We start from the raw sequence: 27,906 nt of genomic DNA, 5'->3' as shown, positions 1-27,906 counted from the left end.
CGACCTTCTACCGGGCACTAAACCTCCTCAGGGGTGACTTTATTCCCTGTCAGGTCCAGAGACCAAAGCGATGGAAGGGTATGTTGAGGACTCTTTCACTGCTGGATTTATGCGTCCCTCTTCCGCAGCTAACCAGATGTTGGTGCCGGACTCTGCCCGTGCTCCTGTTCTGGAATGGGCATATTCCCCGAGACTCACCTGTCATCCTGGCTCCCGTCGAACCTCTGATTTTGTCCGACAACGTTTTTGTTGGCCCACCATAGTTCCTGATGTCTCTGCATTTGCTGCCGCCTGAACTGTGTGTGCACAGAACAAGACTCAGTGGCAAGCTCCGGCTGGCCTCCTTCAACCACTTCCTGTCCCTCCCCATCCCTGGTCCCATATATCCTTGGACTTTGTCACGGGCCTCCTGCCGCCTGATGGCAACACCACCATCCTTACGGTGGTGGACCGGTTTTCCAAAGCCGCCCATTTTATTCCCCTTCCGAAGTTGCCCTCAGCTAAGGAGACGGCCCAGCTCATGGTGCAGCACGTCTTCCGGATCCATGAACTGCCGGTCGACATGGTCTCCGATTGCGGTCCTCAGTTCTCGTCCCAGTTCTGGAAGGTGTTCTGCACCCTTATTGTGTTGTCGGCCAGCCTGTCCTCTGGTTTTCATCACCAGTCCAACGGCCAGTCAGAGAGAGCCAATCAGGACCTGGAGAAGACTCTTCGCTGCCTCGTCTCCACTAATCCTACAACCTGGAGCCAGCAACTTGTGTGGTTGGAATATGCTCGCAACACCCTTCCCTGTTCTGCTACGGGTCTCTCGCCTTTTGAGTGTTCCCTAGGTTATCAGGACCCGCTCTTTCTGGAGCAAGAAGCAGAGGTCCGCACACCTTCTGCCCAGGTGTTCGTCCATCATTGTCGCCGTACCTGGAAGAGAGCATGGGCCACCCTCCAGGCACCGACGACAGGCGGACTGCCACCGGACCCCTGCTCCCCGCTACCGTCATGGGCAGCGGGTATGGCTGTCCACTCGGGACCTGCCCCTCTGGGTGGAGTCCCACAAACATTCCCCCCATTTTATTGGTCCTTTCCCGATCTCTAAATTCCTTAGCCCCTCTGCTGTTCGTCTTCTGTTGCCCCTTTCCCTCCGTATACATCCCACTTTTCATGTGTCCAGAATTAAACATACAGTATGTCTCACAGCCCCTTGTCTCCTGTTTCCCCGGTGTATTTATATCTGTGTACTCTGTTTGTCTGTTGCCAGTTCATCGTGTCTTGTCAGATTTTACCAGCGTGTTGCACATGTGTATGATTATTTTGAAATGCACATTTTCATGGAACAGTTTCATTTCAATAACAACATGGTTAATCATAAAAAATCTTAAAAAATTATTTAAAAAAAAATATATATAAAAATCTAAAAAGTTAAAATTCAACTGAAGCAAGAGCACCAGCCTTTGCTTTTTTTTCAAATAATCTTTATTAAAGTTTGATCTCACATTTTTCAAACTTAACATGAATTAATATGAATACTTACTTTGAATATTTTCACATCAATACATTCATTATTAGGCTACTTAACATGATTTACATATTTAATAGTGTTCATGGAAGTTTTTGTATGTCAACTTGTTTTTTGGAGTCCAGCATTTTTCTTCTTTTTAATTCCGTTTTATTTAAAATAATGTTTGAGGTGACAAAACGTTTTTTTTTTATAGTCATAATACATCTTCTCTTTCAAATCTTATTGTTCACAAGGCATATTATTGTCCATCATAGATCTTCAGTATTGTCATCCATGTGAGTATCAAAAACAACATGAAAGTATTTAAACATACATCCAAATCAATACTTTTCATCGGGTTACATATTTCTTTAGTGCTGTAGTAGTTCAATTAAAGGTGTTCTAACCTACAATTCGGCATAGGACAAAATGTACTTTTAACAATTGTTTTATTTTACCCGGTAAATTAACTGAGAACACATTCTCATTTACAGCAACAACTTGGGGGATAGTTACAGGGGAGATGAATGAGCCAATTGGAAACTGGGGATGATTAGGTGACCGTGATGGTATGAGGGCCAGAATGGGAATTTAGCCAGGACACCAGGGTTAACACCCCTACTCTTACAATAAGTGCCATGGGATCTTTAATGATCACAGAGAGTCAGGACACCCGTTTAAAATCCCATCTGAAAAGGTAAAGTAATTTTAATTATTTTATTTAGACAGGAGTCATTATATAATGTTGGCAAAACATCAATTTACTTTAGGGGAAGCCAGCATCCGAACAGTGCACCATGCACCCACCAATTTTCCTTTGTAATGCGCAATTGGCTGAAACCAGATATCTGCATATAATGACGAGAAGCTCATGTCTCTGCCCTAACAATGGTGTTCGTTTTCCCAAAGGCGGGAATGCAAGCAACAAGCTTAGGTCTGCGTATTATGCCCATAGAAATGCATTGGGCTTATTGAGCAAAGATTTTGTAGAGAGTGAGATCTCTCGCTTCGTCACTATCTGATGCTGTCTGGACAGAAAAATGATGCCATGCCATGCTCATTTTGTCCAGACAGCATCAGATACATGGTCTACACATACCGCGGCAGAGGGGAGCCGTTTTGCTCATTCGGATGCTTTATCTGAGATTGATGCGTCTTTCTGACAGTGCCGTCTAGGGCAAATAAAGAATCAATATTTCAATATTTTATTTGGACGGCAAGGACGTAGGGTGGGCCAGCCCCTCTAGTTCCCACCCATAATACCGGCCCTGTTCATATTCAGGGCAGCCCAATCTGAATTGGGGAACAGGGGCTGAAGTGTAACATTATGAAATATTTTCTCCCTGTGAAACTCAGGTCCTTATTGTTTTACCACGTACATGGTGAAAGTGAAGGAGAAAGAAGGAAAAAGGCTCAGACAACATAGAAAATTACTGAACAAGACCAAAAGACAAACACAACAAGGAAGGGGAAAGGGGCACATTCAGGATGGATCCAGAAAGATCATTCAATTATAGGATTCAGGGTGGGGCTCAATTCAGAATTTTGGAATTGACTCCAATTCAACTCATGAGTTGAAATTCGAATTGAATTAGCCACAACCCACAGGATGTAGAATTAGAATTAGAGTTTGAGTAACAGGGAGTAGTTTTTAATTCAGTGCAGTTCAAAGAAATTACACTGAGTCATAGTACATGAGAGTTTTGTTGAATCTAACAGGGCACACTTCCTCATACCAAAGACTATATCACTCACTTCCTCTGAAAACAATGTTAATGTACTCCTGTCAAGCCCTGACCTTAGAGAGACGTTTTAGTTCTCTATTTGGTTAGGTCAGGGTGTGATTTGGGTGGGCATTCTATGTTTTCTATTTCTTTGTTTTTGGCAGCTATGGTTCCCAATCAGAGGCAGCTGTCTATCGTTGTCTCTGATTGGGAATCATACTTAGGCAGCCTTTTCCCCACCTAATGTTATAGGTAATTATTTATTTTCTGTGTGTTTGCATGCACCACAGTTGCATCACGGTCGGCTCACGGTCGGTTTCTGTTTGCCTGTTTTTTTGTGTGAAGGTTTCACTTTATTAAAGATGTGGAATTACATGCACGCTGCACCTTGGCTCATCTGTGACATGGAGTTTACAGGGAGTACCGGTACCGAGGGGTACAGGTCAATCGTCACTACAAAGATACAGACATTCTTCCTAACTCAGTTGCCGGAGAGGAAGGAAACTGCTCAGTGTTTTCACCATCAGGCCAATGGTGATTTTAAACAGTTACAGAGTTTAATGTCTGTGATAGGAGAAAACTGAGGATGGATCAACAATGTAGTTAATCCACAATACTAACCTGAATGACAGAGTGAAATAAGGAAGGGGGAGATCACAAACTTCCATTCTTTCCAGTCTGATACTGACATGCAAACGGTAGGTCACATTCTGAAATAAAGCATCATGTGTGTACGGTACCTGTTAAATGTTGGGGGCTTCCTTGGATGTGCTTTTGTGTTTTATGTTAATGCTTTTTAAGCAAGTTAGATAGCATGCTCTAATTAGCTCCCTGCTAATTCACAGTTATTTCCATGCTAACAGACGAATCACAAATCTACAGCCATCAACATACTGTTGTCCTGCACATCTGATGTGCTTCAATCACCTAGGACTGCTGGCTGGACAGGCCTTTTTTTAAAAAACACAAAGCAAGAGAGTTACAGAGTGTGATGACATCTGTTACATATGTATATACTGACATGTTTGATGTTGATGTCGAAGAGCTAACCCTAACCTTATTAGAAGAGGCATTTGGATTTCATTGAATTTAATTCTATTTCCTTTCATTCAAATTCTGTATCGTGTTTACTACTTACATTTTTGATTTTTGTTTACATTTTTTTGCAGACGCTCTTAACCAGAGCAATTAGGCTTAAGTGCCTTGCTAAAGGGCACATCAACAAATGTTTCACCTAGTCAACTCGGGGATTCAAACCAGCAACCTTTCAGTTATAGGCCCAACACTCTAAACCGCTAGGCTAACTGCCATCCATGAATTAAATGGGAATTTATGAGGCATTCTGATTTCAATTCTGAATTGAGCCCAACCCTGATACAAATAAGAGTAGGAAGAGAGCTGTATCCTCCATCAGTGACATCAACTATCACTAGACTATTTTTGCTGCTCATGACTTAACTCCTGATTTGAGGAGACTCTTTATGCTCCATGGCTCCTATCCTCCCTATCCTTTGTTACAGGAATTCAATTCCTTTATGTTTTATTAAACCAATTCAATTCAACACTCTGTCCACTCCTAAGAATTTGTAAGACCCTTATTTGCATAAAATGGACAGAGACCAGTCTCAAAATCAATCAGTAGTGTTTATTCTCGAGAGTACTGAACACGATACAGTTTACCACAGGTTATAAACTGAAAATGATGTCATTAGTTTTCGAACTGTCCCGTCTCTTCTCCACCCGGTACAATAGCAGTATAGTTCTCCTACCAATTTAGATCATTTATGACCGAGCCAAGGTCTTCCTGTGTAGATAAGCATTCTAGCCAGTCTGACGATAAGTTCATTCATTTCTACCAAGGAACAGACAGTCGTTGTTCTAATTCTTGATTATAATTACACACATTATATTCAGTCCTAGGATTAAAATACAATTCATACATCTATACAGTAACATAATGGTATTCTGACTCTTCAGTCCTGATTGAAATGTATACATAATTAGTCATTATTGATTAAAAAAATCCCTTAACAACTTACAATATCCTCATAAAGTACAGTCGTGGCCAAAAGTTTTGAGAATGACACGAATATTAATTTTCACATAGTCTGCTGCCTCAGTTTGTATGATGGCAATTTGCATATACTCCAGAATGTTATGAAGAGTGATCAGATGAATTGCAATTAATTGCAAAGTCCCTCTTTGCCATGCAAATGAACTGAATCCCCAAAAAACATTTCCACTGCATTTCAGCCCTGCCACAAAAGGACCAGCTGACATCATGTCAGTGATTCTCTCGTTAACACAGGTGTGAGTGTTGATGAGGACAAGGCAAGAGATCACTCTGTCATGCTGATTGAGTTCGAATAACAGACTGGAAGCTTCAAAAGGAGGGTGGTGCTTAGAATCATTGTTTTTCCTCTGTCAGCCATGGTTACCTGCAAGGAAACACGTGCCGCCATCATTGCTTTCCACAAAAAGGGCTTCACAGGCAAGGATATTGCTGCCAGTAAGATTGCACCGAAATCAACCATTTATCGGATCATCAAGAACTTTAAGGAGAGCGGTTCAATTGTTGTGAAGGAGGCTTCAGGACGCCCAAGAAAGTCCAGCAAGCGCCAGGACCGTCTCCTAAAGTTGATTCAGCTGCGAGATCGGGGCACTACCAGTACAGAGCTTGCTCAGGAATGGCAGCAGGCAGGTGTGAGTGTATCTGCACGCACAGTGAGGCAAATACTTTTGGAGGATGGCCTGGTGTCAGGAAGGGCAGCAAAGAAGCCACTTCTCTCCAGGAAAAACATCAGGGACAGACTGATATTATTTAAAAGGTACAGGAATTGGACTGCTGAGGACTGGGGTAAAGTTATTTTCTCTGATGAATCCCCTTTCAGATTGTTTGGGGTATCCGGATAAAAGCTTGTCCGGAGAAGACAAGGTGAGCGCTACCATCAGTCCTGTGTCATGCCAACAGTAAAGCATCCTGAGACCATTCAAGTGTGGGGTTGCTTCTCAGCCAAGGGAGTGGGCTCACTCACAATTTTGCCAAAGAACACAGCCATGAATAAAGAATGGTACCAACACATCTTCCGAGAGCAACTTCTCCGAACCATCCAGGAACAGTTTGGTGACGAACAATGCCTTTTCCAGCATGATGGAGCACCTCGCCATAAGGCAAAAATTGTAACTAAGTGGCTCTGGGATTAAAACATGCTAATTGCAGAGGTCTTGAAAAAGAAGGGTCAACACTGCAAATATTGACTCTTTGCATCAACTTCATGTAATTGTCATTAAAAGCCTTTGACACTTATGAAATGCTTGTAATTATACTTCAGTATTCCATAGTAACATCTGACAAAAATATCTAAAGACACTGAAGCAGCAAACTTTGTGGAAATTAATATTTGTGTCATTCTCAAAACTTTTGGCAATGACTGTAGACATTTCCTGTTTGTCATCTGGTTCCAGTTTTTTTGCTTGTATTTCCTTATGTACCTTGACCATTAGAGGTGTCATGACGTTGGCCTGGGGGTAGGTTTATGACAGTCATAAATACCTCTTCCCCCCTTTTTCCTCTCTCTACCTTACTGATGTTACATTTGCAAAACCTTTGGTTAACATAGAGATTCTGGGAACATCAGAAGGTGGAGGGAAATTAACTATATTCTGGTAATCCGACCAACTGAACATATGCGGTGGTCCTTAATGAATATGATGTCAGTTCGATTGTCATCTGAGACATTCTCATCAATGATAAGATGACATAAACTCTACAGTGGAAAGTCTATACATCAGAGTTATCGGATTCACATGGAATTGTTGTTCAATTTAAATGTTTGAATATGAAATTATTCGTGATGGGATGAAATGTGATTTTAGCTTCTAAAATGTGAGATTTGGGTTTTCATAATCTGCTCAATCAGTGGCCTGCCCCTGTGAAGGGACATGGGCTATAAAACTTTTCAAACACACCCTCCTCTCCCTTCCTATATAAGCCCTTGATGACAATATAACCTCCTGTTCCGAGGACGTGAGGACGACGGTCCGATGTCAGAATGGTTCAGATAATAACTACAGAACGAAGCCAACATCATCATGAGCATTGGTTGCGAATGGTATGAACTTTGAACTCTTATTTACTACAGAAGTGATACCTCCTAGCCGTTGAGTTAGCAATAGCTGCTGCAAACAAGGGTTAGGAAGGAACAGACAGTGTATCCCGTCTACCACACAACGACGTTACTACAACGTATTCAATTTACCAGCAGAGACCTTCTTCAAAGGACAAAGGACACAGTTGGGAAACGTTTTCCTTTATGACGTAATTTGTAATCAAGTTATGATTTAAATATGTGTATGTGTAATTCTGTGTGATTAGTTAGGTATTTAGTAAATAAACAATTAAACCCAATTTTGTATTGCTGATTCAACTTGTTAGCCAGGGTTCGTGCAGATAACCCAGGATTTACAACTTTCAGATGAGACTGAATTAAGATGACGATTAATATTGACTGCTATTGATGTAAAATATTACTAGGTCTTTAAGAGTTTATTCAGAAGATAACAGCTCTATAAATATTATTTTGTGGTGCCCGACTCTCTAGTTAATTACATTTACATGATTAGCTCAATCAGGTAATATTCATATTACGGAGAAATTATTTTATAGAATAGCATGTCATATCACTTAATCCGGCATAGCCAAAGACACGACAGAGGGTAGGAAGTTCCCCACCCATCTATTTAATGTACTGTCACGTTCTGACCATAGTTCTTTTGTGTTTTGCTTGTTTAGTGTTGGTCAGGACGTGAGCTGGGTGGGCATTCTATGTTGTATGTCTAGTTTGTCTATTTCTATGTTTGGCCTGATATGGTTCTCAATCAGAGGCAGGTGTTAGTTATTGTCTCTGATTGGGAACCATATTTAGGTAGCCTGTTTTGTGGGTGGTTGTTTCCTGTCTCTGTGTTCTCTGCACCAGATAGGACTGTTTCGGTTTTGCCACATTTGTTATTTTGTCATTTGAAGTGTTCAGTTTGGATTTATTATTAAATAAGATGAACACTCACCATGCTGCGCTTTGGTCCTCTCCTTCCCAGGAAGAAAGCCGTTCCATGTACAGTGTTTCTTAACGTGTTGAATGGTTTTTCTTTTAAGATTAATGGAAAAGTGGAAGTGACTTTGATAACGACTTCAATGAATCCCGACTGGGAAGTCTATGATTGCGCAATCAACAACCACGGCCACCCACATTTACAGTGGATATGGGGAGTAATGGCTAAACCCTTCTGGTGTGTGACTCTAGTATACTTTATGATTTAAAAAAAAACACATCTAGTCATCAGCATGTGATACGAGAATTCTTAAAAGTTCAGACAGAACCAAGTTCATGTTCTATGGCTGCATTTATACAGGAAGCCCAATTCTGATATTTTGCCCAATTATCGTCAAAAGGGCTGATCTGATTCCTCAAAAGTTCATTAGTAGAAAAAAATTCTGAATATGTCTGCCTGTGTTAACGCAGCCAAACAATCTTTCATTTATAATGCTCAAACATTGTGCTGGCTAAAGTGCTCTTTGTGAGTGATTTTTCCCTGAATTATTCCTCATGATGATTGGCAAACAAAGAACGGCAACATCTGGATAGTTAGATCCTTCCCAGAACAGTTTGTACGGAATTAGAGTATACCTTATCTCAGAGCGCATACAGTACGTAGTCCAGATTGGACCCAATCAGGGAAAACAAGTGACTGGTTTTGGCCAGGATATTTGTTAACTTACATAAGCACTAAGAGGCGTGTGACAGAGAAAGAATGATCAGGGGAAAGCGTTTACATCATTGTAAAATAGGAACCTTGTAGCAGGCATAAGAGCAGAAGAGTTTCAGGAGTCAGATAGAATCCTGTGCAGAAGTTGACTTTTATTTACAGAATAGGATGGTGGTTCAGATGTGTAATTGTATTTTGTAAAGATCAACATTTACAAAACAATAAAAAAAATGTAAAAAAATAAACTTCACAAAATGCATTATTGGAGCAGACAAACCTGTCTAGTCCATAAGACTTTGGGGTTGGGGCTATGTCAGGCTCACGTCAGCCTCCCCTCACTATTACCAAGACAAATCTATCAGAGAACCCCAAAACAGCTGTTTGTGCTCTCCCTAGGACATACCAATGTCAAATGACATTTACAGGTTAACTTTTTTTAAACAAAATAATAAATAAAAAATGTTAATGGCAATCATGTTAACTTTGAATAATAATATGGCCATGTGAATCATGTAGACCTACTGGACATTCATGTATGTGACTGATTTGAGCTAGGATTAGCTGATATCTATCACACCATTGCAGATGATCGAGACTGCAGTTCTGTTGTCATCATTAATCATTATTGCCTGGCTACCCAAACACCTTGCTCCAGTCAAATAATATGCCCACTGATGTTAGTTTCTTCTCAGTTATGAGTCTGGATCTGAGTACCTCCCCAATGATTTCTAGAATGCACTCACATTCTAACCGTTCTGATTGGTCCCAGAAGGCAATGGGTCGAGCCAGAGTCGTAACACACGTGGGCAAAGCGGCGTTTTGAAAATGCTGTATGTAGTACTGTATGTAGCAAACATAGAGCAGCGGAATAATTCAGTTTGAGTCTTCAGGCAAAAAACATTATGGAAGTAGTTATAGTCCTCTGGGCAGCCATCTTTCTGCAATCTGGTCTCAGAGCATTTCATATCATTCTCTATGTAAATCCGAGACACTCCATTTAGTATGCTATGTTATGTTTCGTATGGTAAGTATTCATTTGTGGATGTCCATCATCCATTTCGTATGATAGTTTACGAATTACAATTTGTTTGATATGTTACGAATTGCAGTTCATAGAATATGTACGAAATGCAATTCGTACAATATGTTACACATTTGCTAAATGCATGATGTGTTATGAATTCCAATTCCAATCCAATGTTAGCTAGATGGCTAGGCAGCTAACACTACTTTAGCTAGCTCTATGGGTTAAGGCTTAAGGTTAGGGTCAAGGTTAGTAGTTAGGTTAAAGGGTTACGGTTAGGGTTAAAGGAAGGGTTAGGTAACATGCTAAAAAGTAGTAAGTTGATGCAAAGTGATGATATTCGAATGCCCAACCTTTGGGTTGCTAGACGTTTGCGTTATACGCCCACCTATCATCCTTTCGTTTTTGTCATAAGTAACCTACAATCTTATGTAACCGTACAAAACGTAACATATCATAGTAATTTGAGTGTCCTAGCTTTGACGTTAACTATGTTACGTCTAGTCTATGAGACCAGTCTGGGGCAGCTGACAGGTCAGGGTTAAATTGGGAGGTGAATTCCCTTGAAATGTTTTTATCTTTCTAAAACTCAGGAGTCAACATAGAGCATGAGTAGACGTGCTTGTGAGTGTGTGTTCTGAGAATAATGTGCGTTTCACGAACCCTGATTCATTGTTGTAGGTGTTTAGTTAGAAACCCCCTATCAATTGTATACTGAGGGAGTGAGTGGCAAATGCTCTATATAAAATCTACTCTAAATACTGTTTAGGAAAATACCCCCTATTCAGAGTGTACCCAACCCACTTACTCACCAGGCCTTATTCTAATTGGCAAGCTATGGGAACGGCTTCTAAATTCCAGTAGCCCCATGAAGAATGTGTAGACACAGAGGGGCATTTGTTGAGCTCATGTATTCTACATGATCATATTTCAGAGGTTTGCGTCAGGGATTAAACGAACAACAACCATATTGTTTTAATGTGCTCCACAAAATGTAACCATTTTTTACTTGCTATCTTTTACACTTTTAAACAGCTTACTGAACTGTGTTAACAACGAGACTGTTGACTGTACTCAGAAGTGTGAGAAAATACAGTCTGGTCACCAAAGCTGACGTGGTCATTAGTTTGTCAACAGGGTACAAGATCACGCCATCAGTGTCCTGTTTCAAAGCATTACAAAGCTATCAGAGGCTGGCCTTGGAGTGGGACACACACTGACTGTGCGCACACACGCACGCGCATGCACGCACACACAGACATGCAGATACTGAGGGGCACAGAGAGCAATGAAACAGTGAGGAGAGAGAAATGGAATGGGATAGGCCTGCAGAAGGGTGAATAGATGAATACACTGTCAGAGGGACACAAGGGACAAGGGGCCACTTTCTACATTTCAGAAACAGTGTAAAGAGGGTGTCAACATTTTCCTTTTCCCCAATTTCTACCTTCTTGAACACACTGTACTGTTTTCCTCTGTGTTAGTGTATTCATTTGTCTGGTGCATTCTCTGTTCTTTTTATGTTGCCAGCAGGGATGTACTGTCCTGCAAATGATGCACTGTTTCCACGTGTTCTGGTATCAAAGTTGCTAAAAGAAAGGAATGAAAGTGTCATCTTAAGAGGAAGTCATGTGTGGGATGAACACTCAAAGAAAAGCTACTGTGTTTCAAATCCTCTAGTGTATTTGTGTTGGTTTGACATGTCGCTCTCTGAAACATCTGAGTACACTGAGGAGCAAACTGAACCTTCGATCCACAGGAAACTGAAATGTTTGAGGTCTGACCCAAAATGCAACGTGTCAACTCCCTCCAGGTCTCTCTGCTTTAACGTACATACGGGGGAGCTACAGGATCTCTGGTGGTAAAGTATCAAAACATACACAGGGCTGACAAAGGGGAGCGGGAGGAAAGCTGAGTTTTGGTTTCCTCAGCTACAGTTCTGAAAATGTCTGTCCCATTTGGTAACTATTTACTTTGCCTTTGACCTTGTTGCTTAGATACGCAGAGCCCCTGTGTGGAGATTCAAGTTTCCTTTTGGCTGGTGGTCAATAACAATATCTTTGATCTATCCATTTACATTGAATACTATTGTTCACATTGAGTGTCTGTGTATGAACTTTCTATAGCGTTTTTGGACATTGACTAGAGACTTTACACGTGGATGTAGGACATATAACACAGACTCAGAGTGTCTTGAGAGCACTGCAGTATGAGAGCACTATTGAATAGGGAGTGTGTCGGAGACATGACTGGAATTCAAACACTTGTTTTTACAACAAGAACACACTGTTTGTTCTTATGGGGAGTCCAGTCCTCCCCTGTATATAACTTTGTCTCTCCTCTCCCTTCACCTCCCCTTTCTCTGACAACTAGCTAGAACAGCCTCTGACCCTAACTCAAGTCTAGAACTCTGCTTAGAAATAGCAGCAGCTGGTATTTTGTAAATAGTCCTCTTGTTCTGATCCCCGGGTATGACTTATCCTCACCGTATCTATTAAACACAGACCAAACCTGGGCTGATGGATGATGCAGGGCTAAGAAATCATCTAAAAGGCTAGAGCTTTAGCTAAATAATTAAATTGTACTAGTCCAGACGACTACTGTGACTAGACCGAGGGACCCATTCAGACGTGTAGCAGATACACCTTTTGATTGGATGGAGCTCTTGAGTGTCTTCCCACCTGCACTTGCCCACCTGTGGGTTGCTATAAAGCCGGTATAGTGTATAAGATAGTGAGGCATTTCTGTGTTCTCACCATCTCTATTCTAACTAAATATCAGTCTAAGTCAACAGAGATGTTATTTGTGGATGGAGCCATCCAACCGCCCACTACCTCCCCCTCATCTGATGACTTATTATATCATCACCACTTCACCACTCAGTTCTGCATCCACTCTACCAGAGCACACATCACATGACCAAGATATTCAGTACTTTCCACGAGTCTCATAAATAGACAGGAAAGTGCAGAGAGAAGCTGGAAATAACAGTTAATTCTAGAATGCACACAGATTCCGCACTACGGTGCTAATTTCAACACTATGAAAAATGATAATAAAAATGTGAATATAAATATTCTGAAATTAAATCGATGCAATCAATTGAGTGACTGTTCCCCTGAAATAAATAATATACACAACAAAATTAAAAGATAAATGACTTATTATGTACATTTTATGGAACTGTTAATTTTGTTTGAAATGGAAGAACATAAACACTGCATCACATTGCCTAATGCTAGTGAGTGGGTGTCAAACTGTGAGCTGGTGACCTCAGATGCTTAGACATATAGCCTTTCAGAAAAAAATGAATATTGCTATTTAAATCTCTAACTTGTCATATTTCATAAATCTTTTTAGTTTTGGCTAAATTATATGCCTATTACTGGTGTAGTTCTCTGACTTGTTTCATTTCTTTCTGAACAGACAACAGTACTTCTATAATTTTGGCAAATGTATTTCAATGTATCAGCGGTGAAAGAAATGATGAAGAGCAACACTGGAGAGATGACAGTTGCAGGCTCATGCCTGTCAGAGCAGAGGAAGAGAGATCACATAAAGTGAATGTCATTCTAGTTCTATGAGAGATACAGGCGCAATTATTTTTTTGACCACAACAATGGCCACGCGTTGGTCTATAGGCGATACAATGTTGCGCAAACCATAAACTCTGTCTGGCCCTTTTTTAGATGGCAGGATAAATACACAGCAGGCAACTTGAAGGAACTCTGATTGCTTTTACTATCATTTTTACATCGCAAACAATGGAAATGATGTATGATAAAAGAGAACTACCGCATCCTTGCAAATGGGTTCCAGTATGAAACAGTCCAAAACGAGGTTCCGGGTCCTGTTCCATGGAAATTCCCTAAATTTACATTGATCGGTTTCTTGCGCTTGATGGTTGAAATCGTTCAAAGGGGTCTTCCAGTAAAGAGCACGTGACTTCTCACGATTTTTCGGTCCTGTTCTTGTAATTCAATACAGAGCCAAAATATAATGTGAGACAACTGACCGCTGCGCCTGTTGAAGAGTTGGGCTGTGTGCATGTGGGGACTGGACATTTGGACATCAGACACTGACCACAAGGAATACCGATATTTTTCTACGTCTTTCTAGGAATGAAACATTAGTTTAATATAAAATGTGTGAAATAATATTTAGTCGGATTTTTCTTGGGTTTCCGTTACTTCTCTGGATGGCAGGTAAAGTTAGTTTTGTTATACCGTTATTGAAAAATGTAAGAATTTCAAGCAGAATAGGAACACAGATAACGCTAAAATATTTGACATTCCAGTTTTAAGAGGGATAAGAACAATAGCCGCCTTGGTTCGCATTAAAATCCGCAATAACTGGATCGTATTTCATAGTGGCCAAAGGGATAAACTAAGAACCAATAACACTTTTTGGAATAACCAGGAGAGGGCAATGTAGTAGCGGATAAAATCTGTATGCTCGCAGTAAAGATTATGTGACATGACACAAAATGTCCATTTTTTTGTCTTAACGGTTATGTCTTTGTCCAATATACTACGTTGTAAACTTTTTTTCCTATATTTTGATTACTGATTAGAAACTGCCTTCTGAAAAAGGCAACTAATTTTAACCTCTTGTTAGTTTACCATTCTGCATTCTAGGCTTAGACTTGGGATCGTTTATATGTTTAAAGAAACAGTATGTCTGCCTGAGAATGCAAATGAGCTGATTATGGTCTCTGTCATGTGGTCTGACCTGTAGGTGGGCCTACACATGCCGCCTGTCCTATTGAGCTCAGCCCTCTCACATTGGTGGTGAGATATGGAGACTCAGTCTCAGTCAACTGCAGCACATCATCCACAGACTATGAGGGGATGGGCTGGGAGGCCACATCAGGAGGTACAGCTTTAGAAGAGGTCAACTATGTCATCTGGAATGTGGAGAATTTGACAGACTGGACAATACAACCGGCATGCTACCTCACACAAAAAGATGGAGAGCAGTGTATGGAAAAGTTCCCTGTCATTCTATACAGTAAGTTGTTTTTCTTTTGCGTCTTGTACTGAGTTTTGTCAGTGAAAACAATAGTTTTTTCTCACTATATATAACTATTTTGTCTCTAGAGACTCCAGACAGCGTCTCCGTCTCTCCTCAGAGCCACTCTGGTCCCATGGTGGAGGGGACAGAGTACCAGCTGCAGTGTGACATCCAGAACGTCGCTCCTTTACGGAGCCTGGTTGTGAGGTGGTACAAAGGGAATGAACCTGTAAAAACTGAAACATTTCATAACTCCACGAGGATCCCAGTGGATGTGTTCTCCACGCTTAACATCACCCCCAGGAGATTTGAGGATGAAGTAAAGTACAGATGTGAGGCAGAGCTGGACCTGGGACCGAAGGGACCATTAGCTTCTGTCCTCTCATCACAGACTCTTCATTTTGCTGTTTACTGTAAGTCTTTTTGTTTTCTTTTTGGCGTTGGTGGCCCTGCGGGGCTGTTCAATGTTGGTCCTGGAGTGCCGAGGCACTTCTGGTTTTCATCCTCTCCTTCTAACAAGGGACTAATTCAGACCTGGGACAATTTACAGGTGAGTGCAACCAGGTAGAAACAAAAAAATTGAAGTGTTTTGGGCCTAAGGGACTATTTCATTTCACATTCTTCAAACGATCCTAAAGGGATGTCATTGACCCTTTTGTTTGATGTTAACTTCAGTCTGCAGTGCCTGTAGTCTGTATCAATGGCAAAACTGTCATCAGCCAAAACAGCTGTGAAGTCCTTGGTTGCTGCACCCATTGCAACTAGCGGCAGGATGTGGGGAGTGCTGACTGAGGGGAACTGTAGTTCTGCCTGGATGACAGCTTGTGGTGGCTCATCTTAAAGGGGAAGGCAGCCATTATTTTTGTCTGCGACATATTGCCTGACAACTCAAACTGAATTCTTCCACTGCTCTATGTTAGCTACAAAGTTCCATCTAAAACTGCCATTGTTGAAGTCGTTTGTAGTGACGTCAAAATGAGGGGTATTCTACAAACAAAGTAATCAGCGATTGGATCAGCTCTAACCAATCAGAGTGTCAAAGCCAATGAACAATTTTCAAAACACCGCTTTACCCACGTTTACCCATGTTTACCCACGGACCAATCAGAATAGTTAGAATATGTTTGCGTTCCTCAAATCGTCGGGGAGGTAGTCAGATCAAGACTTATTGCGGAGGAGAAACTAACATCTGTGGGAGTGGTGTAGCATTTTGGGTAGTCAGGTACGGACTATTAGTGTGTTCCAACAAATCCAAAATTCCAAACGATCACAACAGCAATTTGCATGTGTTTTTGTCTCTCCTAACTTTCTATTAGCCTTCATTGTACTGTTAATTTAACAGCCTGCTGAAAGGTCTCTGTCATTTTCCCCAGTACTGTTACTATACTTATTGAATGCAAAATATTACAGCATAGCTGAGTACACAACACATAACCTAAGCTGCACTGTTGAGGGTTATCCTGTACCTGAGGTCATTTGGTACAATACAAATAGTATTTAACATCTTTGAATTGATTTAGCTGTGCTTGATTGAGCTTATCTGTGCAATGGAATCAATGTAATAGTCCCAAAAGTTCAAACCCCACCCATGTAGCAATCCAGGACAGGCCCAAGCAAATATGCAAAGTATTTTAATGAAAATGTAAAATACTCTTTGAACCCAGGTCTTCTGTCCATATTTGTATTTTCTATATCATCGTCTGTTGTATTTTTGGTCTTATTATGCTCATGTCACTCTCGTGCCTCCAGTCCCACCACAGAACATTCTGGAGCTGAGGGACACAGAAGTTGATGTTGGTTCCCCTACTGGGCTGAATTGCTCCTCAGATGGGAACCCCCGGCCAGAGTACTCCTGGACTTATCACCGGGCTCCCAACGTGAAATTGAAGAACAATGATGGGGGGTCCCTACTGACCATCGAGCAGACCACAGGGGAGAACATTGGGACTTACACATGCCACGCCAGTAATACCCTGGGAAAGGTCTTTAAAATAGCCAGGGTCTCTGTCAGAGGTAAGACCTTCACCAAATATAATGAATTATTGGATTTTGCCTGTCCGGATGCTTAAAGCGCTTTACATAGTAAGGGGGACACTCTATGTGCTGTATTCACAGTTGCATTTGTCATCTTTGCTTATGCCTACTGGACATTATGTCATTGTTCAGTGACGCATTTGTATATGATAGTCTATTATAATATGATACTATCATAATTTCGTGACAGCAAATATGATGAGGAACATGCATTGAAATCAATATTACTGGACTGTCCCTTTAATACCAGGAATAAAACTGAGCTCAACCAGTATTTTACTGGAGAGGGAAAAAAAATAGTATGCCTACAGCTTTGTTTTCCCAAATTAATCTCTGCTTTCTGAAATGTCGTTATGTATAGCCTATCTAGGCTATTGATGTGGTTTCTCGTTCCATAATTGAATAACACATTTAGAAACGGCCTGGTGCTTGTGGGGGAGGGTTGTTTTCTATTATATTTAAGAGGGAGTGGAGTTGAGGGATAGAGTGAATGTGCTGTGCTGGCTGCACTTTCGTTAAATAAGTCAACAATTCGGCGCCGCTCGGCTGCAACTTCCACTGAACTAGAGAAAAGCACTCGAATATATATATTCAGAGGCTGCTAAATAACGGGCCGATAGACATCCAGGCGGCTTACAAAGCCTCGAGCTCAGGCAATGAAGGATTTGTACCTAAATCGCCTTATTTCATTGGCTTTGACTTTGGAACTGTTGTCGCTGTTGAATGGATCAGAATCAAGTAAGTTTTTGTAGCGCACTGAACGGGAAGTGATCGGTGGTGTCCACTATAGAACATGTTAACGTGCTCATCGTCATACAAATTGCCTGACAACTTTATTTTGTTTATTCTAAAATATGATGAGAAAAAAATACCACACTAGTAGACGCACATTGTTGAGATGAAATAGGCTACAAAGGTAGATATTGGCTTATTTGCCATAACCTGGCTATAACCTGGCTCTGTGCTCTCTGATTCTGAGAGTCAACATCATGTATAGAAATACTATTCCTAGGTATTTTAGTCATATTCCTTAATCCAGCAATAGTGTTAAAGAACCACGGAAATGCCTGCGCAAACACACAGACACACACACACACACACTAAATCCCAGTTCATTGAATAAATAATTGCTTAACTTGTTGAAGTTACATTGAAGTTATGTAGAGATGTGCTTCATGTGAAGTATGTTATTTAGTTGTGAAGTGGGTTACATTATTGATGGAGCTTATTAGGGGAAGGGAGAGTGACATAAAAGCCCCGCTAAAGAATGAGATGCAAAAAAAGTCCATTTTTGTGAAGGAAGTGTATCCTTCCTTCCTGGCTCATTTTCCTGTATTTTGGTCTACTGAGTCACTGGCGGCTTTCAGCTGTATGTCACATTGGACCACACTTTACCTTTTTTGCTGCTGCTCATTGAAATATGATGTGATTTATTGTTGGATATTACCAGGTATTTAAATGATGTAATTCATTATCTCTCTTTTCTCCTAACTCTGTAAGGAGCGGAGCCGGTATGTCCTATCAAACTAATCCCTGAGAGTGTGGTGGTGAAATATGGATCTCCAATCTCAGTGTCGTGCAGAAACACAACCAGTGTTGAAGAGATCTACTGGACCACAGGTCCAGAAGTTGTCAATGACACTACCTGGAGTGTTTTGGAACTCCTAGACTGGGACATAAGGCCTGGTTGTAAGGCAACCTTTCAGGGGATTGGAAGATGCAGTAAGCCTCTGCACATCACAGTATACAGTAAGTGAAGATGCTGTCTTCCTCATTCTCTATGTGAGAAGAACAATGTCTCTATCCGTAAGGGGTATCCTCTATATCTGGCTGGTATAATATATTATACTGTATATTGTATTATATGAACATTGTGAATGGCATTTCATGCTCCTGTTGTACCGAAAAAAACCAATCTGTGACCCCAAAACCGCAACACCTACCGAGGGGGTTTGGTGAACCGTTACACCATTATTATTTACCATATGCTCTTACACATATTTACGGTCTCTTTTTTACTGTTTTGTATGAACTTCTAGTTGTTTTTAAAGGTTGGTTTTCATCTTGAAACACTAATAAGTCTGAAAATTGTCTTCCACAGAGACTCCAGACAGCGTCTCCATCTCTGTTCTGAGACACTCTGGTCCCATGGTGGAGGGGACACAGTACCAGCTGCAGTGTGACATCCAGAACATCGCTCCTCTACAGAACCTGGTTGTGAAGTGGTACAAAGGGAATGAACCCTTAGATAATGTAACTTACAGTACTGTCAGTACGACACCAGTGGATGTGTCAGATACTCTGATGATCAGCCCCAGTAGAGATGATGATGGAGCTCAGTATAGATGTAGAGCAGAACTGGACCTGGGACCAGCGGGACCACAGCATAGAGTGACATCAGAACCTCTCAGCATTACTGTACACTGTGAGTTGCTGAGAACTGTTCATATATACAAACCATGCTAACGTTGTATAACGTGTGATAATACATTAGCTCTATGCACATTCCGTAAGTGCGTAATGTTCGACGGTGAAGTCTCACTCCACTGTCTTTTAATGTTAGAAGAAAATAATCAAACTTACAATTGTGTTTGTTTCCTTCACTGCAGTAATTAATTCAAGAAATGCGTTGTCATATTTTCACCACCTGCCTTTTTACTCCCTCTCTCTCTCTAAGATAAGCCATGCATCAATGCATCTCGACTGCCAGTGAGGATACCTGTGTTCAGGGGCTATCCTGAGGAGTTAGTGTGTGAGGCTGAGGGTTACCCACAGCCCAGGATAAAGTGGGTCTATGACCCAGCGAAGCATGTCAGTGAGGCGGGAGGCAACCTGACTGTCTTTGAGGCAGGGCTCTACAACTGCACCGCCACCAACGACGTGGCGACGAGCTTCATTGTGGTAGAGGTGGTTTTAAATGGTAATGGAACCTTTATTAAACTGTATTAAACCCTTTATTGACTGTTTATGAAAGTCTTGTAGACCGTTTTCTTCTTGCTGGTCTGCTTCCTCCTCCCATCTATCTGGTCTCCTTTCTCTCTCTGTGTCTGTTATTCTTTGGTTGACTGATTAATGTTTTCTGAACAAATTGTATTAATAGCTTTTAACTAGGCAGTTTTTCTCATATGTCCTTTACCCGTTGACCAATCCAAAACCTCTTAGTTACTGGTTTCTGAACTGCTCTCCTCCTGCCACATTCTGTAGTCAGATACATGTAGTACATCTCTGTTGTGTGAGGGAGTTTGAACCAAAGCTGCAAAACATGAGATGATGAGGGGACAGTATATTTTTGTGCACATATAAAATCAGGCATGAAACAAACTCCTTGGGAAGGGCACCTGGTGAGGGTAGGTAGAACTGAGCATTATCCATCATTCATTGAAAAGTGTTGGGTAAAGTTGTTGAATATTTGGCAGTTTAGCTCAGTACTGACTGTTTCCTTGTAGAAGACTATTTCAAGGTTAAAGTTGAGCAATGTCCCCACTCTTACGGTATGTTGTAGATCTACTCTGACTGGTGGGATCATGTAATATTATGTTAAGTAATACGTGCTTATTCTTTCCTGTTGAAAGAAGTAGGAATAAATCAGTGTATTGACACTTCTCTATTTGATGGTGAAAATGGTTCAGTCTGAGGTGGCGCCAGAACGTTAACAGAGTGTGATGGATTAATGGGTGTTTGTTGTTTTGTCTCTCTTGTCACAGAGGACTACCTGCCCCTCATAGCGGGCTTCGTGGCCTTCATGGTCGTGGTCATCTCGGTCATCTTCGTCTTCATCTACTCCATCTACTACAAGAACACCAAGATGGGCCGCTACAGCCTGAAGAAGGCCAAGCTCAGCAGCACGCCCAACGGCAACGTAGCGCAGAACGGCGGCCGGGACACTCCGCTCCCGATGACTAAACTGTCTCAGCCAAACATCAACTTTTAAGAGAACGAGCTTTATTGGGATGAGCCCTTCTTTCCCCGCTGAGAGACTAAGTGACTAAGTGAGAGACCAAGTGGTTGAGGTGGTTGCGGGGCTGGTCACAACTCATTCAGCTGTCAGATGCAGGTCTGGATTGTGATAGTTGGGAGTGTCTCCTGACTCTCCTCCAACCTCCCTATGCTTCATATGCACTCCCTTTCCACTTTAGCACTAAGATTTTAAGTACAGATCAGTCCCTCTATTTCCTCTTCTACTGAAGTACCTGATGAGGTAGAATAACCTCTGTTTTTAGTGTGAGCTTTATGATCTATTCTACACATTCAAAGTGTAGCTGATGTTTTCTCTGAAGGACAAGAAGAAGTAGCAGCGAATGGACAAGTTGAAATCCCTCTTTGGAAATTGGCTTAATTGAAATGTATTTTTTATATGACTGGTTTTGGAAAAACTGGTTTGTATTGCATAAGCACCAACAAGGAAATTGTTATGTCATTTTGAATGTCTTTTTTTAGTTTGGTCTGATGACAATGTAATTGCTGTCATATAATGCAATTGCTTGAAGAGCAGCACACAATTGGAATTGTGAGAATGTTCCCTTTGCCTGGATGTGATGTCTTGCTCATGACAAGAAGCTTCAGAGTGTAACCTGCAGTACAGTGGAGGCTGCTGAGGGGAGGACGGCTCATAATAATGGCTGGAACACCGTGAATGGAATGGCATCAAACACATGGAAACCATGTTTGGTGTATTTGATACCATTCCACTAATTCCACTCCAGCCATTACCACGAGCCCGTCCTCCCCAATTAAGGTGCTACCAACCTCCTGTGCTACAGTATATGCACACAACTTATTTAGGTTGTGAGCACAATGATCACTGAAACCAATTAATATAGCCTACATGTGAAAAGTATTATTTCCCCAGAGTGTGAATTATTCCGTGACATTCAGGGGTCTTTATTTTTTTCGACTTCCTAAAAAAAGAAAATTGGTGAGGGAGCCCAATAGTAAAGATATATTTTTACAGTAAACATGTGTTACCTTTTAATGTGGCATGAACACTAACAGTCATGATGTTTTCATCTGATTCTCAAACAAATCACTTCAAACATTATTAAGTTACCTGTGCACTTTTGTCCACAAAATAATTCCAGCTTCCAAACAGTGCACCCTCCATTTCACCAAGGGAAAGAGACATCTGTTACAAAAGACCAAACAGTGTACTGACATTCAGTGATTGTAAGGAAGCCTACACTCTTGTAGCCTGAATTCATTGATGAGTCTTGCTGACAAATGTACATAAAAAAAAATTCTGGACACCTGAAAAGGGGCTGAAATACGGGATACAACTACAGCTGTCTGTCCCAAGCTCATGTGAGGGCCCAGTTGAAACAATGTTGCAAAGCTCAAAACAGACATCAGAGAGGCAGACAGGTGGAGAATGAATGCGATTGAAAGAACCTGAACCAGGTTAAACCAGTGGTGAGCTCATTTAGGGGAGCTCATGTCTCATGTCTCGCTACTCTGTTACTACTCTACACTTCCACTGCATCTGGAGTGTTCAGTGTTTTAACTGCATCACTGTAATGTGAGTTCTGAAGGTGTGGAAGGGGCAGTTGGTGTGTGGTTGCCTCTTCCTGTAAGCAGATTGAATCAAGCCATTCTTATCAAATGCAGGAGTCAAGAGAAAGCCTGGAGCTCAAGAGTAATGTCAATACTTTTTAGGTCCCACTGCACATTGTGGCCTAAAACCTTTGTAGTTACATGGTAGTTACATTGTTACATAGTCCTTACAGCTGTTATACCGGTTTGTTATACAGTTACAGGCATGTAACACTTTGTAATTACATGGTAGTTACATTGTTACATAGTACTTACAGCTGTTATACCGGTTTGTTATACAGTTACAGGCATGTAACATTTTGTAATTACATGGGTTTGTTATACAGTTACAGGTATGTAACACTTTGTAGTTACATGGTAGTTACATTGTTACATAGTCCTTACAGCTGTTATACCGGTTTGTTATACAGTTACAAGTATGTAACACTTTGTAATTACATGGTAGTTACATTGTTACATAGTACTTACAGCTGTTATACCGGTTTGTTATACAGTTACAGGCATGTAACACTTTGTAATTACATGAGTTTGTTATACAGTTACAAGTATGTAACACTTTGTAATTACATGGTAGTTACATTGTTGCATAGTACTTACAGCTGTTTTACCGGTTTGTTATACAGTTACAGGTATGTAACACTTTGTAATTACAAGGTGCCCATATACACTCACCGGACAGTTTATTAGGTACACCACCCAATTCACGAAAATGTATCACTCCTACAGACAGTTAGTCATCTGGCCGTGGCTTGCTATATAAATCAGGCAGACGGGCATCAAAGCATATAATTAATGTTCGATTGAACGTTAAAATGGGAAAAACGAGTGACCTAAACGACTTTGAGCATGGCACACCAAATCCAGTATCTCAGAAACGAGCGCCCACGACCCATCCTGCCTGGTGTCAACAGTACAGGCTGGTGACGGTGGTGTATCACCGTCCAAACTGCAGCAACTGCGTGATGCCACCGTGTCAGCATGGACCAACATCCCTGTGGAACATTTTGACTTGTAGAATCCATGTCCCGAATAATTCAGGCTGTTCTGGAGGCAAAGTGGGTCTGACTCGGAACTAGATGGGTGTACCTAATAGACTGGCCAATGAGTGTATGTAACTGCAATGTAAATGCATACGTTTTATGCTACTTCATGTAAACTCAAAGCCTTTTGTGTATGTAATATAAAATATAGAACTGTATATTTAATAAAGTCTGTAAAAATGAGTGCCTCTACATTTAAGGGCCCATAGAGTATGTGGAGAATAGATTTGCAAAGGGGGGGGGGGCTTATAGGGAACAAGAGAACAATTAATATTGTACAAAGGGATGGTCAGTGTAGATTTTCTACCAATATTGGTCCTCTGGTTGTTAGGAGAGTGAGTTTCTCCCCTGATCCCCTTTCACCACAGTATGTAGTCTACACAAACTTCTGTGGAGATCTTTTGTTTCACAATCCTCTCATGTAAATACTCCTGAGTTAAGAAATTCATTTGTATTAATCTTTTGTATAATATTGCTTTGAGTTATCATTAAAATATTGAGTTTTTTATGATGATAATTATTGTTGTATTGTGAAAATGACTGAACAAATAATTGAGCAAAATGTGTTTAATATTTCTAAAAAATAATTGTTTATTTAACACAAATATCAGAATTTCCTTTTCAGAAAGTAAATTATATATATATATATATATTTTTTTTAACTGTTACATTTCTAATGTTACAAAATGTAAATTAGGACCTATGGCTTTTTATACCCCCAATAGGCCTAGAGAATACCCCACACTACAGTATTTATTTTGTGAATTGTGTATGCTCCCAGGAGATCAATTTATGATGCTATCTTGTTTCATCGCTACAACTCCCGGACGGGCTCGGGAGAGACGAAGGTTGAAAGTCCTCCGATACACAACCCAACCAAGCCGCACTGTTTCTTAACACAGCGCGCATCCAACCCGGAAGCTAGCCGCACCAATGTGTCGGAGGAAACACCGTGCACCTGGCAACCTTGGTTAGCGCTCACTGCGCCCGGACCGCCACAGGAGTCGCTGGTGCATGATGAAACAAGGATATCCCTACCGGCCAAGCCCTCCCTAACCCGGACGACGCTAGGCCAATTGTGCGTCGCCCCACTTCCGGCGCCACTAGGCAGGAGACGGGGAGTATGAGAGTGGGATCCATGGGCCGCTCCTCTGTGTCATACAGCCGGGACAATGCGTCTGCCGTCACATTCTGGGAGCCTGGTCTGTAGGAAAGGGTAAACACAAAAAGGTTTCAATCTCCTTTCTGCCCGGATGTACTCCAGATTGCGGTGGTAAATCCAGATGAGGAAAGGGTGTTTAGCCCCCTCAAGCCAATGTCTCCACGCCTTCAGAGCCTTGACGACAGCCAATTACTCTGCGGTCACTCTCCGGACTGCTGGAAGAACATGCACTTCTCAGCCTTGACGTACAGGTCATGCTCCAACAGGAGACCAAGCACCCTGCACAGCAAGGACACATGCTCGGTGCGTGTAGCATATCAGAATGTCATCAATATACACCACAACATCCTGCCCGTGCAGGTCCCTGAAAATCTCGTCTACAATGGCCTGGAAGATTGATGGCGCATTCATCAACCCGTACGGCATGACGAGGTACTCATAGTGCCCTGAGGTGGTACTGAAAGCCAACTTCCACTCGTCTCCCTCCCGGATACGCACCAGGTTGTAAGCGCTCCTGAGATCTAGTTTGGTGAAGAAGCGCGCACTGTGCATTGACTCAATCGCTGTGGCTATGAGCGGTAGGGGGTAACTATACCTCACAGTGATCTGGTTCAGACCCTGATAGTCAATACACGCAGACCTCCCCCTTCTTCTTCCCAAAAAAGAAACTTGAGGAGCCGGGTGAAGTGGAGGACCGAATGTACCCCTGATGCAGGGATTCGGAGACATATGTTTCCATAGCCTCCGTCTCCGCCTGTGAGAGGGGATACACGTGACTCCTGGGAAGTGGAGAGTCTACCAGGAGATTCATCACGCAATCGCCCCGTCGATGGGGTGGTAATTGAGTCGCCTTCTTTTTGGAGAAAGCGATAGCCAAATCAGGCATATTCAGGGGGAATGCACGCAGTGGAGACCTGGTCTGGACTCTCCACCAGAGTAGCACCAACGGAAACCCATTAACACCTCCCCGAGCACTCTCGCGTCTACCCCGTGAGAGCCCTCTGTGGCCAAGAAACAGTGGGGTCATGACAAACTAACCAGTGTAGGCCTAGCACCACTGGAAACGCAGGAGAGTCAATAAGGAAGAGACTAATTGTCTCCCTGCGTCACCATGCCCTGAGGAGAGGTGGCCTCCCTGATCAACCCTGACCCTAATGGTCGACTATCTAAGGCATGAACGGGGAAAGGCACAGACACCGGAACAAAGAGGATACCTAAACTATTGGCGAACGATCTATCTATAAAATTCCCAGCCGCGCCTGAATCGACGAGCGCCTTATGCTGGGAATGCGGGGAAAACTCAGAGAAAGTGACATACATAAACATATGTGCGACAGAGGGCTCTGGGTGAGAATGGTGCCGGCTCACCTGGGGTGACGCCAGAGCGCCCTGTCTGCTGCCTTGATACCCAGAGGAACCAACCCGGTTCTGTGGCCACAGATGGTGCACGAGCTGGCACCCCCCCCCCCCCGGTCTCCCTGCGCACCGCCCCTCCCAGCTTCATTGGTATCGGAGAGGGGGGATGGAACCAACAGACCCCGATCTGAATGTCCGCGGCCAGCCAGCAGGTTATCCAGACGGATGGACAGGTCCACCAGCTGGTCGAATGTGAGGGTGGTGTCTCTGCAGGCCAACTCCCGACGGACGTCCTCGCGCAAACTGCAGCGATAATGGTCAATCAGGGCCCTGTCGTTCCATCCCGCGCCGGCAGCCAGGGTCCGAAACTCCAGGGCAAACTCCTGGGCGCTCCTCGTCCCCTGTCTCAGATGGAATAGGCGTTCACCCGCCGCTCTACCCTTGGGCGGGTGGTCGAAGACTGCCCGGAAACGGCGGGTGAACTCCTCAAACCGGTCCAACGCCACAGCTCCCTCTCTCCATACGGCTTTGGCCCACTCCAGGGCTTTCCCGGTGAGGCACGAGACGAGGGCGGACACCCTCTCATGGCCCGAAGGAGCCAGGTGGATGGTTGCCAGGTACAAGTCCAGCTGCAAGAGGAACCCCTGGCAGTTTGCAGCCGTCCCATTGTATTCCTGGGGAAGGGAGAGACGAATCCCACTGGGACCAGGAGAAAGAGGGGCGTGTATTGGAGATCCCGGCTGTGCTGGTGGAGGCGCTGGGAGAACTCCCTGTCTCTCCCAGCGGTCCATTGTCTGGGCAACGTGGTCCATCGCGGTGCCAAGATGGTGGAGCATTGCTGCGTGCTCCTGGATGCGCTCCTCCACCCCTATACCCAGGGTACCTGCTCCTGCCTACTCCATAAGTTTGGTCCGGTATTCTGTAAGGGGTGCGTACTGGCGGCAGAGAAGTCAGACGCAGGAGAGCAAAAAACTGTGTTTCCAACGGCGCAGTTTAATAATAAAAACCCACCGGAAAACCCACCAGAACAATCAATAACCAGACATAACGTGCACAAGCACTTACAATTAACAATACCGGACATGGACATGGGGGGAACAGAGGGTTAAATACACAACATGTAATTGATGGAACTGAAACCAGGTGTGTGGGAAGACAAGACAAAACAAATGGAAAATTAAAGGTGGATCGGTGATGGCTAGAAGACCGGTGACGTTCGGAGGAAGTTGTGACAGGTTTCATCAAGTTGTGAGATAGTACTTTTGCACATATAACACACTGTGACTGAGTAAAGGCACTACTCCCACTATAAGTGAACCCCAAATCAATGTAGTTCTCATCATATTTGCGCCTCTTCGATGGTCCAACGTCCCTGTCTGCTGTTTGTTGCTTTCCCAGGTAAGCATGCAGTAGCTCTTCGGCTGCATCAGATTCACATCTATCAGTGTCCATGCTAGCTGGGCTAACAACAACTGTAGAATTTATGATGCTTGCATTGGATGTGCTCGTGGAAGCAGAACAACTTGTGTCGTTGACAGGTGCAGGTGAGGTACTGCTGATAGTAGCAGTACTACCAGTAGAGCTGGTATGTGTCTCTATTGACGTGGGCCCTACTTTTTTTTTTTTTTTTTTTACCATTTATCCATTTTTGAGCAAACGGAATGAGCAGCAGCAACTCTTGGCTACATACAGACCGCTAGTGGAATTCCCGCAAGAGAGTAAAAGTTAATGTGGTTGAATGTTAATTATTT

At 42.5% G+C, this 27,906-nt stretch overlaps 1 protein-coding gene across 2 annotated transcripts; it reads left to right on the top strand.

Annotated features, from left to right (window-relative positions):
• Positions 1-13,503: 13,503 nt before the first annotated feature.
• Positions 13,504-24,154, top strand: LOC110538971 (cell adhesion molecule 2). 2 transcript variants are annotated; one of them, XM_021625938.3, is made up of 8 exons: positions 13,504-14,208; positions 14,741-15,013; positions 15,103-15,429; positions 16,766-17,029; positions 18,551-18,799; positions 19,152-19,475; positions 19,728-19,970; positions 20,755-24,154. In XM_021625938.3, the coding sequence occupies exons 1-8, from the start codon at positions 14,148-14,150 to the stop codon at positions 20,979-20,981; spliced, it is 1,968 nt and encodes a 655-aa protein (XP_021481613.2). In that variant the 5' UTR covers positions 13,504-14,147; the 3' UTR covers positions 20,982-24,154. The 2 variants fall into 2 exon arrangements, with proteins under 2 accessions (XP_021481613.2, XP_090049557.1); XM_090193431.1 differs by lacking the exons at positions 13,504-14,208; positions 14,741-15,013; positions 15,103-15,429; positions 16,766-17,029 and adding an exon at positions 17,287-17,788.
• The last annotated feature ends 3,752 nt before the right edge of the window (positions 24,155-27,906 follow it).

This window comes from Oncorhynchus mykiss, chromosome 12, assembly GCF_057628025.1.
Source record: "Oncorhynchus mykiss isolate SJ-2025 chromosome 12, ASM5762802v1, whole genome shotgun sequence".
NCBI lineage: Eukaryota > Metazoa > Chordata > Actinopteri > Salmoniformes > Salmonidae > Oncorhynchus > Oncorhynchus mykiss.
This window is presented reverse-complemented; position numbering and strand designations above follow the sequence as displayed.